We start from the raw sequence: 13,784 nt of genomic DNA, 5'->3' as shown, positions 1-13,784 counted from the left end.
GTCACCTTGATGTGCCTGGTTGCCAAGCTCTGTAGCCCACATAATTGAAGTCTTTCCTCATACAGTCATCCTGCTGCCGATCTCACCATTTGAGTTACCCATCTTTGGACCCTTTCAAGGAGCTCATTGTCTTTTTTTCAGATGAGGTCTCCATAATTGAACATAGCATTCCAAATGTGGTCTTACAATTGCTTTATACGGAGGATTATGACCTCCCAATCTTTACAGGATGAGTAGAAAAATCAATGAAAACATTTTCAAAAAACAACTTTTAGAAGTTTCAGCTGTGTGGACAGAGTAGACGAAGAACACGAATTGCTGAAATACTGTCTGGGGTCAGGTCTCATCGATCCTGTGTGCCCAGCTGAAGGTTAATATTCTTCTGCAGTTGACAAATTTGGTATTTTATGTTGTAACTTAACAATTTGTCAACATTAATAAATGCTTATTATTTCTCTCATAAAACTAGCAAACTCTATCCCATTTTTCTTAAATTGTAGATAAGCAGTTCTTATAGATTTATTGAAATCTGGTTAATGTTCTTCGTTTTGAATTGTTTTTCTTCAGCTTTAATCCTGATCCAACCATACGTTATACTGTTTGGAGTCAAGCTATAGGTGGTATCTTCACTTATGTAGCTGTTTATTCTGCTAATCAGGCTCAAATACAGCGGTTACTTACTGTGAAAAACCTTAAAAAATCACAAATGTAAGTTTGTTTTTATTTAATAGATAAAAAAATTTTTATGGATAGAAATTATTGTTAAAAATTTTTAAAAAAGAGAATTTAATGTGTTTTAGTTATGATTTTTTTGCATTAGGCAATTTCTCATTGTAATCTTTTTCTACAAATAAAGAGATGAAAACACAGAACTTCAGTTTAAGTAAAGGTATACATTTTCAAAACCCATACCCTCAAATTAAAGAATAAAACTAAATATCTGTTTTGCTTTGAACTAATTACAAAGGGCCTTTTGATTTACTAAGCCATATCATCTTAATGTTATAGTTATGTGAACATTTTCTATGTACTGTGGACCATCATAATAAAATCATACAGTACTACAAAACATTTCAGTAAAAATCAAAACAAGTTAAGATTTTTACTGAAATTACAGTGGTCCTATCTTCAGGAAAGTTGTAATGCGGATCTATTTCTGCAATTTAAAAAAAAAAAAAACAAGTCGATAAAAATTTAGGGCTGTGAAAGCCTCAGACTATGGAAAACTTACTAGACATACAAGTGGATATTAGTGGAGTCCCTCAAGGTTCAGTGTTGGGTCCATTATTGTTTTCTGTATTTGTAAATGATATTGATGATGGTATATCAAGCTTAATGTCCAAGTTTGCAGACGACACAAAGGTTGGCAGGGTTGTTAAGGACACTACTGACGCTATGCTGCTGCAACAGGATCTGGAAAGGTTGAGCAGATGGGCTGAGAGGTGGCAAATGAAGTTTAACATTGACAAATGTAAAGTACTACATATAGGAAACAGCAACCCCAGAGCAACGTATCAACTCTGTGGTACTACACTGACAGTGGTAGAGAATGAAAGGGACCTGGGGGTGGTTGTGCAGGCAGATATGAAGTTCTCTGAGCAGTGCAGACGGGCTGCAAGAGTAGCTCATGGTGTATTGTCAATGATATATAGGAATTTTTCTAGCAGGGATAAGGAGGTGATTATTCCCTTGTATAAGGTAATGGTCAGGCCACACCTAGAGTACTGTATACAGGCCTGGAGACCTCATTTCAAGAAGGATGTAGAGCTGCTGGAACGAGTACAGAGAAGGGCAACAAGATTAGTGAATGGAACAAAGGGGTGCTCTTAGGAAGAAAGGCTTAAGTTTTGCGAATTACAGTGTCTGGAGACTAGGCAGCAGCGAGGTGATCTGATAGAGGTGTACAAAGCCTTGAATGGTATGAGCATGCTCAATGCTGATGGGATTCTTCCTCTTGCTCAGAATAATCACCTGAGAGGGCATAAATTCAAATTGAGGAAAGACAGATGTAGGATAGATGTGCGGAAATTTGCCTTTGGCCAGCGGGTGGTTGGTAGGTGGAACAGACTTCCATCCCTTGTCGTGGAAGTTGATAGCCTAAATAAGTTTAAGGCTCGGCTGGACAGGTATTTCGAACGAACAGAGGGGTGAAGTGGAAGTGGTTATTTTTTATTTATTTATTTTACTTTAATTTTTTTGGCTGATGCTGCATAAGCTTGCTTTCTTGCATCAAATGCCTCTACTAATGCTAATGCTAAAGGTAGTGCTTTATCTATACATAGTAAGTCAACCGAAGTTGATTATATGGTATCGTTTTATTTACATCTCATTGTGAATGCCTTTACAGTGAGTTGCCTGTTATATTTTGAATAAGTAACACTTCCCAATAGAGAAGACTATTGTTACTTATTCTCAGTGGTACCACCACCCAGATGGACATTTCAGGACTATTTGACCCTTCATCGGTGGATATGTACTCCTTGGTTTTATCTACCCACCCACCAATGAAGGGCCACATAGCTCTGAAACGGCCATCTGAGTGGTGGTATCTACTGAGAATAAGTAACACTAGTCTTCTCTATTGGGGAAACATTACTTATTCAAAGTATAATGAACAGGCAACTTGTTGTGAAGGCATTCACAATATTAGATGTAAATAAAATAATGCCATGAAATCAACTTCAGGTGACTTACTTTGTACAGACTTTATGCAGTGCACTAACTTGTATGTTTAATTTAAAAAAAAAAAAACTGTTTTCTTAAATTGTAGCATAGTTTATTACTTTGCACAGGCATTGGGCTTAAAAATCATGTTATGATGAGAAGAGAGGAAAAATAAGTCAAATTATAGTTAGTGTTCCAAGGTTGCCCCCCCCCCCTTCCCATAAATGCCACTAACATTTGAAATGATTCAAAATTTTGAACAAGAAACTTTGTAATGTTTCTCTTGGTTGTCACATTGAAATGTATGTAAGAGTGAGTAATATTTTAAAAATATAATTAAAACATAAAGGACAGAAATGATCAAAAAAAATTTGTCATTAATGTAATAGAACAGATGGTATTTACTTACAAATATATAGTTTTTAATATATATAAAAATTTAAATGTTTTAGTCTGTTTTAAAATTATTTAACTTATTATATTGTGAAAATGTCTCTTCTTAAAAAAACATTTTTCCACAAGTATTAAGATTTTTAACATATTGAATATATATTTAAAATATATTAATATTTTGCAGTTTTAAGATTTTATACGAGGGTGATCATTTAATTTGTGGACTGGTGCAAGATTTTATGTTTAGAACGTGAGATTTCCATAACTGCCACTACAAGCACTCTCCCTGATCGCTAGTGAGCAGACTCTGTGTGCATGCCAGTACTTGTCAAGCTAGTGTTGCATGAAGTTTTTTTTTTTTTTTTAGCCACATGTCACTGATGATCATTTTGAAGCAAGTATCACATCAGACATACACATTGAACAATGATATATGTTCGTTTTTATGTCAGATGGGGCTTAAATGCATTGGAAACCGTTAAAGAGATGAATAAAGCATTGATAATGAGTGTCTTGGTAGGATGACCATACTAGGGTGTGACCGAACTTTCTTTTGTGAAGTGGTTTCTCCATCAAGACTATGCCAGGCCCCATACAGCTAATATTGTGCAAACAATGATCACTGCCATAGGTGCCAAGGTTCTTCTATATCTTCCTTATTCACCAGACTTAGCCTTGTGTGATTTCTTCCTGTTTCTGCATCTGAAGAAAGCTCTGAAAGGCAAGCGTTCCGCCTCTGACACGACGATGCTCGCATAGCCACAACAGAAGCACTTTGCAATCTTTCAAAAAATGGCTTGCAAGAATGCATGGGTACAATGGTGGTGAAAGTGTATAAAGTTCAAGGGAGAGTATTTTGAGAAGGAGAATCCACAGAAGATTCTGATAAGATCTTGCACCAGTCTGCGAACAAAATTATCACCCCTCATAATTTTTGGCTCAAGGGGTAGAATTTTTTTCAGCCTGGTCTGTACTTGTTAACAGGAGAGACTGCTTCTACAGGGATGGGATACACTTAAATAGAAAGGGTGCAAGAATGTTTGCTGATGCTATCGAGGCAATGTTAGGTGGGTCGGAAAACTGCTAGATTGGGGGGATACAAGGACTAATAGATTAACAGTAGCCACTGGCAGAGGTGAAAGTGATTCTTGCACTGCTTCTATTGGAATGAGCCGCAGCCTGGAAAATAAGATGCAGGATATTTCAGAGACTGCTGGGAATCATTGGGGTACAAGTAAACACATGGGTTGTGTTAGGGTAGCTAAGAAAAAGAACAGGTGCATGTATACTTGTGTGTACACCAATGCTAGGAGTTTAGTAAATAAATTTGATGAATTTGAGGTATTGCTCAAAACATCAAAGGCAGATATTGTGGGGATTTCAGAGACGTGGTGTCACACAGATATAAGAAATGCAGAACTGGAATTTGGGGAGTACAATGTCTACAGAAAGGATAGACAGGATAGGAAGGGAGGAGGGGTTATGCTATTAGTTAAAAAACACATAAAATCCAAGGAAGTGAAGCCAGTCGACATCGCTGGACAGTGCAGTGTCGAGTCAGTTTGGTGTGACATAAGCATTGGGAGATCAAAATTGAGAGTAGGAGTGTGCTATAGGCCTAATGACTCTGATGAGTATAATAAGAAACTGTTCGGAGAAATAGAGTGGGCCAGTAAATCAGAGAGTCTTATAATGGGGGATTTTAATTTCCCAGATATTGACTGGAATTTGGGGGCTGGTCACTCACACAGTAGCAAGGCTTTTGTGGATTTATTGGATGATTGTTTTCTACATCAGCATGTTCGGGAGGCAACTAGAGGGAGTAATACTCTTGATTTGATTATCAGTAGTGATTCTTCATGCATTAAGAATCTGCAGATAAATGAACCACTTGGTGGCAGTGATCACAGTGTGCTGAAGTGGGAGTTACTCAAAGAGGTAACTACCATTAGGGGTAAAGGGAAGGGGTATTGCTTTCGTAAAGGCGACTACAATGGACTGAGACAGTATTTAAATTCTATACAGTGGGATCAACTGATGATATTGCCAACAGCAAATTCAAAATGGGAAGCATTCAAAGAACTTATCGTGGAAGCTACTAGGCTTTACATACCAACTAAGAAATATTGTACAAGGTTTAGGCCTAAATGGTTGTCAGATGAACTAATGAGGCATATGGCAGAGAACAAAAATGCATGGGATACATACAAATTAACACGTGACACGGACGCCTATGATAGATACAAGTTGATCTGTAACCAAGTTACAAAGGAGGTTAGGCAGGCGAAGGCAGATTACGAGAGATCCTTGGCAAGGGATGCGAAGAAAAACAGCAAAGAGTTCTTTACTTATGTAAACTCTAGAAGGAAGGGGATGAATCAGATTGGTCCACTTGAGATCGATGGGTCAACTGTTGATGACCCTGCTCGGGTAGCTAACAAACTAAATGAATATTTTGCATCGACATTCACACATGAGGAGTTATTCAGCGAGGGGAATGCCAGAGGTGTATTCAAATCTAGCAGTAAGCTAGAGAATCTTGTAATAACTGAGAGTAAAGTGGAGGAGAAATTGTTGAAGATAAACACAAGAAAGGCACCTGGGGTGGATGGGATCTATCCAGTTATATTAAAGGATCTGCAGATAAATGAACCACTTGGTGGCAGTGATCACAGTGTGCTGAAGTGGGAGTTACTCAAAGAGGTAACTACCATTAGGGGTAAAGGGAAGGGGTATTGCTTTCGTAAAGGCGACTACAATGGACTGAGACAGTATTTAAATTCTATACAGTGGGATCAACTGATGATATTGCCAACAGCAAATTCAAAATGGGAAGCATTCAAAGAACTTATCGTGGAAGCTACTAGGCTTTACATACCAACTAAGAAATATTGTTCAAGGTTTAGGCCTAAATGGTTGTCAGATGAACTAATGAGGCATATGGCAGAGAAGAAAAATGCATGGGATACATACAAATTAACACGTGACACGGATGCCTATGATAGATACAAGTTGATCTGTAACCAAGTTACAAAGGAGGTTAGGCAGGCGAAGGCAGATTACGAGAGATCCTTGGCAAGGGATGCGAAGAAAAACAGCAAAGAGTTCTTTACTTATGTAAACTCTAGAAGGAAGGGGATGAATCAGATTGGTCCACTTGAGATCGATGGGTCAACTGTTGATGACCCTGCTCGGGTAGCTAACAAACTAAATGAATATTTTGCATCGACATTCACACATGAGGAGTTATTCAGCGAGGGGAATGCCAGAGGTGTATTCAACTCTAGCAGTAAGCTAGAGAATCTTGTAATAACTGAGAGCAAAGTGGAGGAGGAATTGTTGAAGATAAACACAAGAAAGGCACCTGGGGTGGATGGGATCTATCCAGTTATATTAAAGGAGGCAGCAAAGGAGGTAAGCAAACCCTTAGCCATAATTATGAGAGCTTCCTTGGACTCAGGGGAGGTACCCATTGACTGGAGATGTGCAAATGTGACCCCAATTCACAAAGGGGGATCAAAGGCTGACACAAGTAATTATAGACCTGTGAGTTTAACTTCTGTTCCCGGAAAATTAATGGAGGCACTGGTGAAAGAAGCACTGCAGGATCATCTAGACAAGACTTCAGTTATAGCTAGGACACAGCATGGTTTTGTTAAGGGGAAGTCTTGCCTGACCAATTTGATTGGATACTATGATGCAGTCACAAAAGAACTGGATGCAGGGAATAACTTTGATATTATATACTTGGATCTTAGAAAGGCTTTTGATACTGTTGCACATGGAAGACTGCTGCACAAATTGGAGCAGTGTGGCATTGGAGGCAAGTTGCTGCTATGGATAAAGGGGTGGTTGAGGGGGAGAAGACAGAGAGTGGTAATCAATGGACACTGCTCATCGTGGACTAATGTTATTAGTGGAGTCCCTCAGGGTTCAGTATTGGGGCCTTTATTGTTTTCTGTATTTATAAATGATATTGATGATGGTATATCAGGCTTAATGTCCAAGTTTGCAGACGATACAAAGGTTGGCAGGGTTGTCAAGGACACTACTGACACTATGCTGCTGCAACAGGATTTGGAAAGGTTGAGCAGATGGGCTTCGAGGTGGCAAATGAAGTTTAATATTGACAAATGTAAAGTACTACATATGGGAAACAGCAACCCCAGAGCAACGTATCAACTCTGTGGTACTACACTGACAGTGGTAGAGAATGAAAGGGACCTGGGGGTGGTGGTGCAGGCAGATATGAAGTTCTCTGAGCAGTGCAGACGAGCTGCAAGAGTAGCTCATGGTGTATTGTCAATGATATATAGAAATTTTTCTAGCAGGGATAAGGAGGTGATTATTCCCTTGTATAAGGCAATGGTCAGGCCACACCTAGAGTACTGTATACAGGCCTGGAGGCCTCATTTCAGGAAGGATGTAGAGCTGCTGGAACGAGTACAGAGAAGGGCAACTAGATTGGTGAATGGGACAAAGGGGTTCTCTTACGAAGAAAGGCTTAAGTTTTGCAAATTACAGTGTCTGGAAACTAGGCACCAGCGGGGTGATCTGATAGAGGTGTACAAAGCCTTGAATGGTTTGAGCATGCTCAATGCTGATGGGATTCTTCCTCTAGCTCAGAAAAATCACCTGAGAGGGCATAAATTCAAATTGAGGAAAGACAGATGTAGGATAGATGTGCGGAAATTTGCCTTTAGCCAGCGGGTGGTTGGTGGGTGGAACAGACTTCCATCCCTTGTCGTGGAAGTTGATAGCCTAAATAAGTTTAAGGCTCAGCTGGACAGGTATTTCGAACGAACAGAGGGGTGAAGTGGAAGTGGTTATTTTTATTTATTTATGTTACTTTTTTTTTTTTTTTTTTTTTTTTTTTTTTGGCTGATGCTGCATAAGCTTGCTTTCTTGCATCAAATGCCTCTACTAATGCTAATGCTATTGAACTTGAATAGGAGGCAGCAAAGGAAGTAAGCAAACCCTTAGCCATAATTATGAGAGCTTCCTTGGACTCAGGGGAGGTACCCATTGACTGGAGATGTGCAAATGTGACCCCAATTCACAAAGGGGGATCAAAGGCTGACACAAGTAATTATAGACCTGTGAGTTTAACTTCTGTTCCCGGAAAATTAATGGAGGCACTGGTGAAAGAAGCACTGCAGGATCATCTAGACAAGACTTCAGTTATAGCTAGGACACAGCATGGTTTTGTTAAGGGGAAGTCTTGCCTGACCAATTTGATTGGATACTATGATGCAGTCACAAAAGAACTGGATGCAGGGAATAACTTTGATATTATATACTTGGATCTTAGAAAGGCTTTTGATACTGTTGCACATGGAAGACTGCTGCACAAATTGGAGCAGTGTGGCATTGGAGGCAAGTTGCTGCTATGGATAAAGGGGTGGTTGAGGGGGAGAAGACAGAGAGTGGTAATCAATGGACACTGCTCATCGTGGACTAATGTTATTAGTGGAGTCCCTCAGGGTTCAGTATTGGGGCCTTTATTGTTTTCTGTATTTATAAATGATATTGATGATGGTATATCAGGCTTAATGTCCAAGTTTGCAGACGATACGAAGGTTGGCAGGGTTGTCAAGGACACTACTGACACTATGCTGCTGCAACAGGATTTGGAAAGGTTGAGCAGATGGGCTTCGAGGTGGCAAATGAAGTTTAACATTGACAAATGTAAAGTACTACATATGGGAAACAGCAACCCCAGAGCAACGTATCAACTCTGTGGTACTACACTGACAGTGGTAGAGAATGAAAGGGACCTGGGGGTGGTGGTGCAGGCAGATATGAAGTTCTCTGAGCAGTGCAGACGAGCTGCAAGAGTAGCTCATGGTGTATTGTCAATGATATATAGGAATTTTTCTAGCAGGGATAAGGAGGTGATTATTCCCTTGTATAAGGCAATGGTCAGGCCACACCTAGAGTACTGTATACAGGCCTGGAGGCCTCATTTCAGGAAGGATGTAGAGCTGCTGGAACGAGTACAGAGAAGGGCAACTAGATTGGTGAATGGGACAAAGGGGTTCTCTTACAAAGAAAGGCTTAAGTTTTGCAAATTACAGTGTCTGGAAACTAGGCACCAGCGGGGTGATCTGATAGAGGTGTACAAAGCCTTGAATGGTTTGAGCATGCTCAATGCTGATGGGATTCTTCCTCTAGCTCAGAAAAATCACCTGAGAGGGCATAAATTCAAATTGAGGAAAGACAGATGTAGGATAGATGTGCGGAAATTTGCCTTTAGCCAGCGGGTGGTTGGTGGGTGGAACAGACTTCCATCCCTTGTCGTGGAAGTTGATAGTCTAAATAAGTTTAAGGCTCAGCTGGACAGGTATTTCGAACGAACAGAGGGGTGAAGTGGAAGTGGTTATTTTTATTTATTTATGTTACTTTTTTTTTTTTTTTTTCTTTTTTTTTTTTGGCTGATGCTGCATAAGCTTGCTTTCTTGCATCAAATGCCTCTACTAATGCTAATGCTAATTATTTCTAAAACTTGGGTGAAATGTCACTTAAGAACTGTTTTCGCATTGTATCACACGTGACGTGTGATTGCAAATGCTTTTTACAAGCAAATCTTTTTCATATACTACACTTTGTGGTTGTTACCATGTTCTTTGCCCAACCACATAGAATGCAGTGACTAAGTTTTCCTGTTATCACTATTACTCTTTTGTAAGAGACTAGAAATTTTCAGATGTCCCTTAGTAATCAAAACATCTGAGCCTGTTCTAGTGGGTGTATCTAGGTATTCTCTGATTTTCTTCTTTGGCATTGTATAAGATTTGGGCATTTATACTTACCACATTTAGTAACAAAAAAAATAGGGCCAGTGGCCATCTTGTTTTGTGTGCTACTGAATATATAGCACATATCTGATCTACAGTGTCTACTCCTTTAGTCATATTATAGACTATAATGATGTTTGGCTTTCTGGTCATCCGATCTACTGTGTCTGCATCATGAATCATTGAGGAAACAATGATGACCTAATTTTTTTTTGCTGGTACATAAGAAACCATGATAACATCTTGTTTGTAACCAAATAGGTACAAACTGCTGATTTCTTGGATGACAAGAACTCGGTTGGACTTTGTTTCTTATTTTTTCTCAAAGAGACAATATAGGGTCCCTCTCCCAGCAGAGATATTGCTAATGGATATCTGCTGTACCAATCCATTATTAGATTTCTGTTACCTTTTATGTGTCTATCTAATGTTTCTACCACATTAGCTGGTGTGTTTGAAGTTTTTTTTTAGTGTTCTTCTGGTTGTATGCTGTAATACTTCAAAATTTCTGGTGTAAAAAGTTTTGGCACCACATAAAGCAAAGACTTTTAGGTCATATTTGACTTTGCTTTGTGACTTTTCTTGGTATGTACTGAATAAAGCTGCGGTGTCTTCTGAATGGCTTTTTTTTTTTTTTTTTATCTGCAGTTACAAATTTGCTTAGAATGTAACTGTTCTTGTAGTTTTGTTTGAAAGAATACAAAATGAAACATACTACCATGAGTTTATCCCTTTGCTTTCTTTGACATGTGTTGCCCGATCATCAAATCTTAAGGAATGCAGAAGCAGTAAATATCTCTTATAGCTCATACATGTTTGTATTACAAAATATAAGAGCAATAAAGCTCAATTTCCTACATAAATAATATTGTTAAATATAAGAGGAACATCTCATACTTTTTTGTAGGAAAATTTTCAACCCAATGCTTGCATCCAGTTAATCCGGTTAATACATTATGTAAAAGGTCCAAGTTAAAAATGCGATATAAACCATTAAAATATTGTTAATCTAACCAGATTTTCTAAAAACTAATCTTGTATTCAGTTCCCATTATCCACTCACCGCCAAGAAGGAAGAGCAAAGCACAGCTGATGCACACCAACCCACCCAAAGCTAAACCAACCAGCAATAAACAGACTGGAAACCGAAGACAATTGTCAAATTCTACATTAAAATCTTTTTGACTAAACTTCTTTATAAGTTACCAGATTATTTCGGCTATGATCCATGCTCACAAGAAGTAAAGTAACACACTTAACAAAATCCACTCTCTTATAAAATCGAATTCAGTTAAAATAAGAAACATGAAACAAGATTATTTTTGTTAACCAATGCAAATAGTTATTCACACATGCGTGCAAAGGTCTATGTACGTTTATCAAATTCGAATTTAATTTCATTTCTAGTGTTTCGGCTATTAAGAGTTTTATGTATTCATTTTGTATATTAATTACACTTGCCTTGTTAAAAAGAAAAACATGGTTCTCCTGGATGGAGTGAAAGGAACGTTCAGATGCACCTATCCTTTTTGCCCTCACAGATGCCTGGTGTGGTTGAATTCGTATAGAAAGATAATTTTGGGTACAACCGATATAAACAGAGTTACATTCTCCACATGCAATGTTATAGACTATATTGGTTCATTCCATGTTAGAGATTGAGGTAGTCTTCCTCATATTCAATATTGTCCGGAGTTTAAATATTTTATATATTTTATTAAGGTTCCTTATGTACAGCAGTGGTACAAGCAGTTTATTAATATTTTTAAAAACACAGAATTTAAAACAGTGGCACAGCCTATAAATAAACTCCAGACAATATTGAAGGTGAGGAAAACTACCTCAATCTCTAACAATGTTAGAGATTGAGGTAGCCTGGAACCTTGTCAGTAAGACCTCTTTGCATAGACTTTTTTAGTCCCAGGAAAAGTTTTACTTTCTTGTTTTTGGAGAGAGAATTTAGCATTAGCATTAGTAGATGCATATGATGCAAGAAAGCAAGCTTATGCAGTATCAGCAAAAAAAAAAACCATTTCACCCCTCCATTCATTCCAAATGCCTGTCCAGCTCCGCCTTAAATTTATTTAGGCTATCAACTTCCACAATAAAAGATGGAAGTCTATTCTACCAATCAACTACCCGCTGGCTAAAGGCAAATTTCCGCACATCTATTCTACAATTGTCTTTCCTCAGTTTGAATGTGTGACCCCTCAGGTTCTTAATTTGAGCAAGAGGAAGAATCCCATCAAGCATTCAGCTTGCTCAAGCCTTTCAAGGTCTTATACACCTCAATCAGATCACCTCGCAGGTTCCTACTCTCCAGGTGCTTCAATTTCAGAACTTAAGCCTTTCTTGGTAAGAGCATCCCTTTGTTCTCCTGACCAATCTTATTGCCCTTCTTTGTACTCATCCTACATCCTTCCTAAAATGAGGCCTCCAGACCTGTACACAGTACTCTAGGTGTAGCCTGACCATTGACTTGTATAACAGGATAATCACCTCCCTGTCCTTGCTAGCAAAATTCCTATATATCATTGACAAGACTCCATGATCTGCCCGTCTGCACTGCTCGGCGAACTTCATATTCGACTGCACAATTACTCTCAAGTCTTTTTCACTTTCCACTTCCCTGAGTGTAGTACCTCACAGTTGGTATGTTTCTCTTCAGTTATTGCTACCCATATGCAGTACTTTGCATTTGTCAATGTTAAACTTCAGTTGCCACTTCTCAGCCCATTTGCCCAACTTATCTAGATCCAGTTGGAGTAGCATACTGTCTTTACTGCCGTTAACAACCCTGCCAACCTTTGTATCATCTGCAAACTTGGACATTAAACCTGATATATACCTTCATCAATATCATTGATAAATATACAGAACAACAATGGGCCCAACACCGAACTCTGGGGAACTCCACTAATAATATTGGTCCATGAAGAGCAGTGTCCATTAATTACCACTCTCTGTCGTCTCCCACTCAATCATCCCTTTATCCATTGTAGCAACTTTCCTTTAATGCCATACCTTTCTAATATGTACATCAGTCTTCCATGTGCAACTGTACCAAAAGCTTTCCTGAAATCCAAGTATATGATATCAAAATTATGTTTGGCATTCATTTCCTTGGTGACCACATCATAGTATCCTATCAAATTGGTCAGACAAGACCTCCCTTTAACATACACATGCTGTGTCTTAACTATTCCTGCAGTCTTGTCTAGATGATCCTGCAATGCTTCTTTAACAAGTGATTCCATTATTTTCCCCGGAACACAAGTTAAACTAACAGGTCTGTAGTTACTTGTGTCACCTTTTGAACCCCCTTTTTGAATTGGTGATACATATGCACGCCTTCAGTCCATGGGGACCTCCCCTGAGTCCAAGGAAGCTCTCATAATTATGGCTAAGGGTTTGCTTACTTCCGTTTCTGCCTCCTTTAATATAACTGGATAGATCCCATCCACCCCAGGTGCCTTTTTTATGTTTAACTTCAACAATTTCTCCTCCACTTTTCTCTCTGTTATTATTACAAAATCACTTAGCTCCCTGTTAGAGTTTGATAAACTTCTGGCACTCCCCTCATTGAATAACTTCTCATGTGTGAATGTAGATGAAAAATACTCATTCAGTTTATCAGCTACCTGAGCGTGATCATCATTAGTCAACCTATCTATGTTAAGTGGTCCAATCTGATTCATCCCTTTCCTTCTAGAGTTCACATAAGTAAAGAATTCTTAGCTGTTTTTCTTTTCATCCTTTGCCAAGGATTTCTCGTAATCTGCCTTTGCCTGCCTAACCTCCTTTGTGAATTGATTACAGACTAGTTTATATTTGCCATAGGTTTTTATGTCACCTGATACTTTATGTGCATCCCATACATTTTTCTTCTCTGCCACGAGCCTCATTAGTTCATTTGACATCCATTTATTA

The 13,784-nt window shown here is 38.7% G+C and overlaps 1 protein-coding gene across 1 annotated transcript in view; it reads left to right on the top strand.

The window, feature by feature from the left end:
* Positions 1–13,784, top strand: part of LOC150090942 (putative sodium-dependent multivitamin transporter) — a 230,824-nt gene that overhangs the window by 116,772 nt on the left and 100,268 nt on the right. Inside the window, exon 6 of the mRNA XM_090373547.1 lies at positions 568–708. Within this exon, the coding sequence (XP_090229673.1) occupies positions 568–708 (141 nt within the window). The remainder of the gene's footprint in view (positions 1–567; positions 709–13,784) is intronic.

The sequence above is a fragment of the Mastigoproctus giganteus genome, chromosome 1 (assembly GCF_048544385.1).
Source record: "Mastigoproctus giganteus isolate SK-2022 chromosome 1, ASM4854438v1, whole genome shotgun sequence".
Taxonomy (NCBI): domain Eukaryota; kingdom Metazoa; phylum Arthropoda; class Arachnida; order Uropygi; family Thelyphonidae; genus Mastigoproctus; species Mastigoproctus giganteus.
This window is presented reverse-complemented; position numbering and strand designations above follow the sequence as displayed.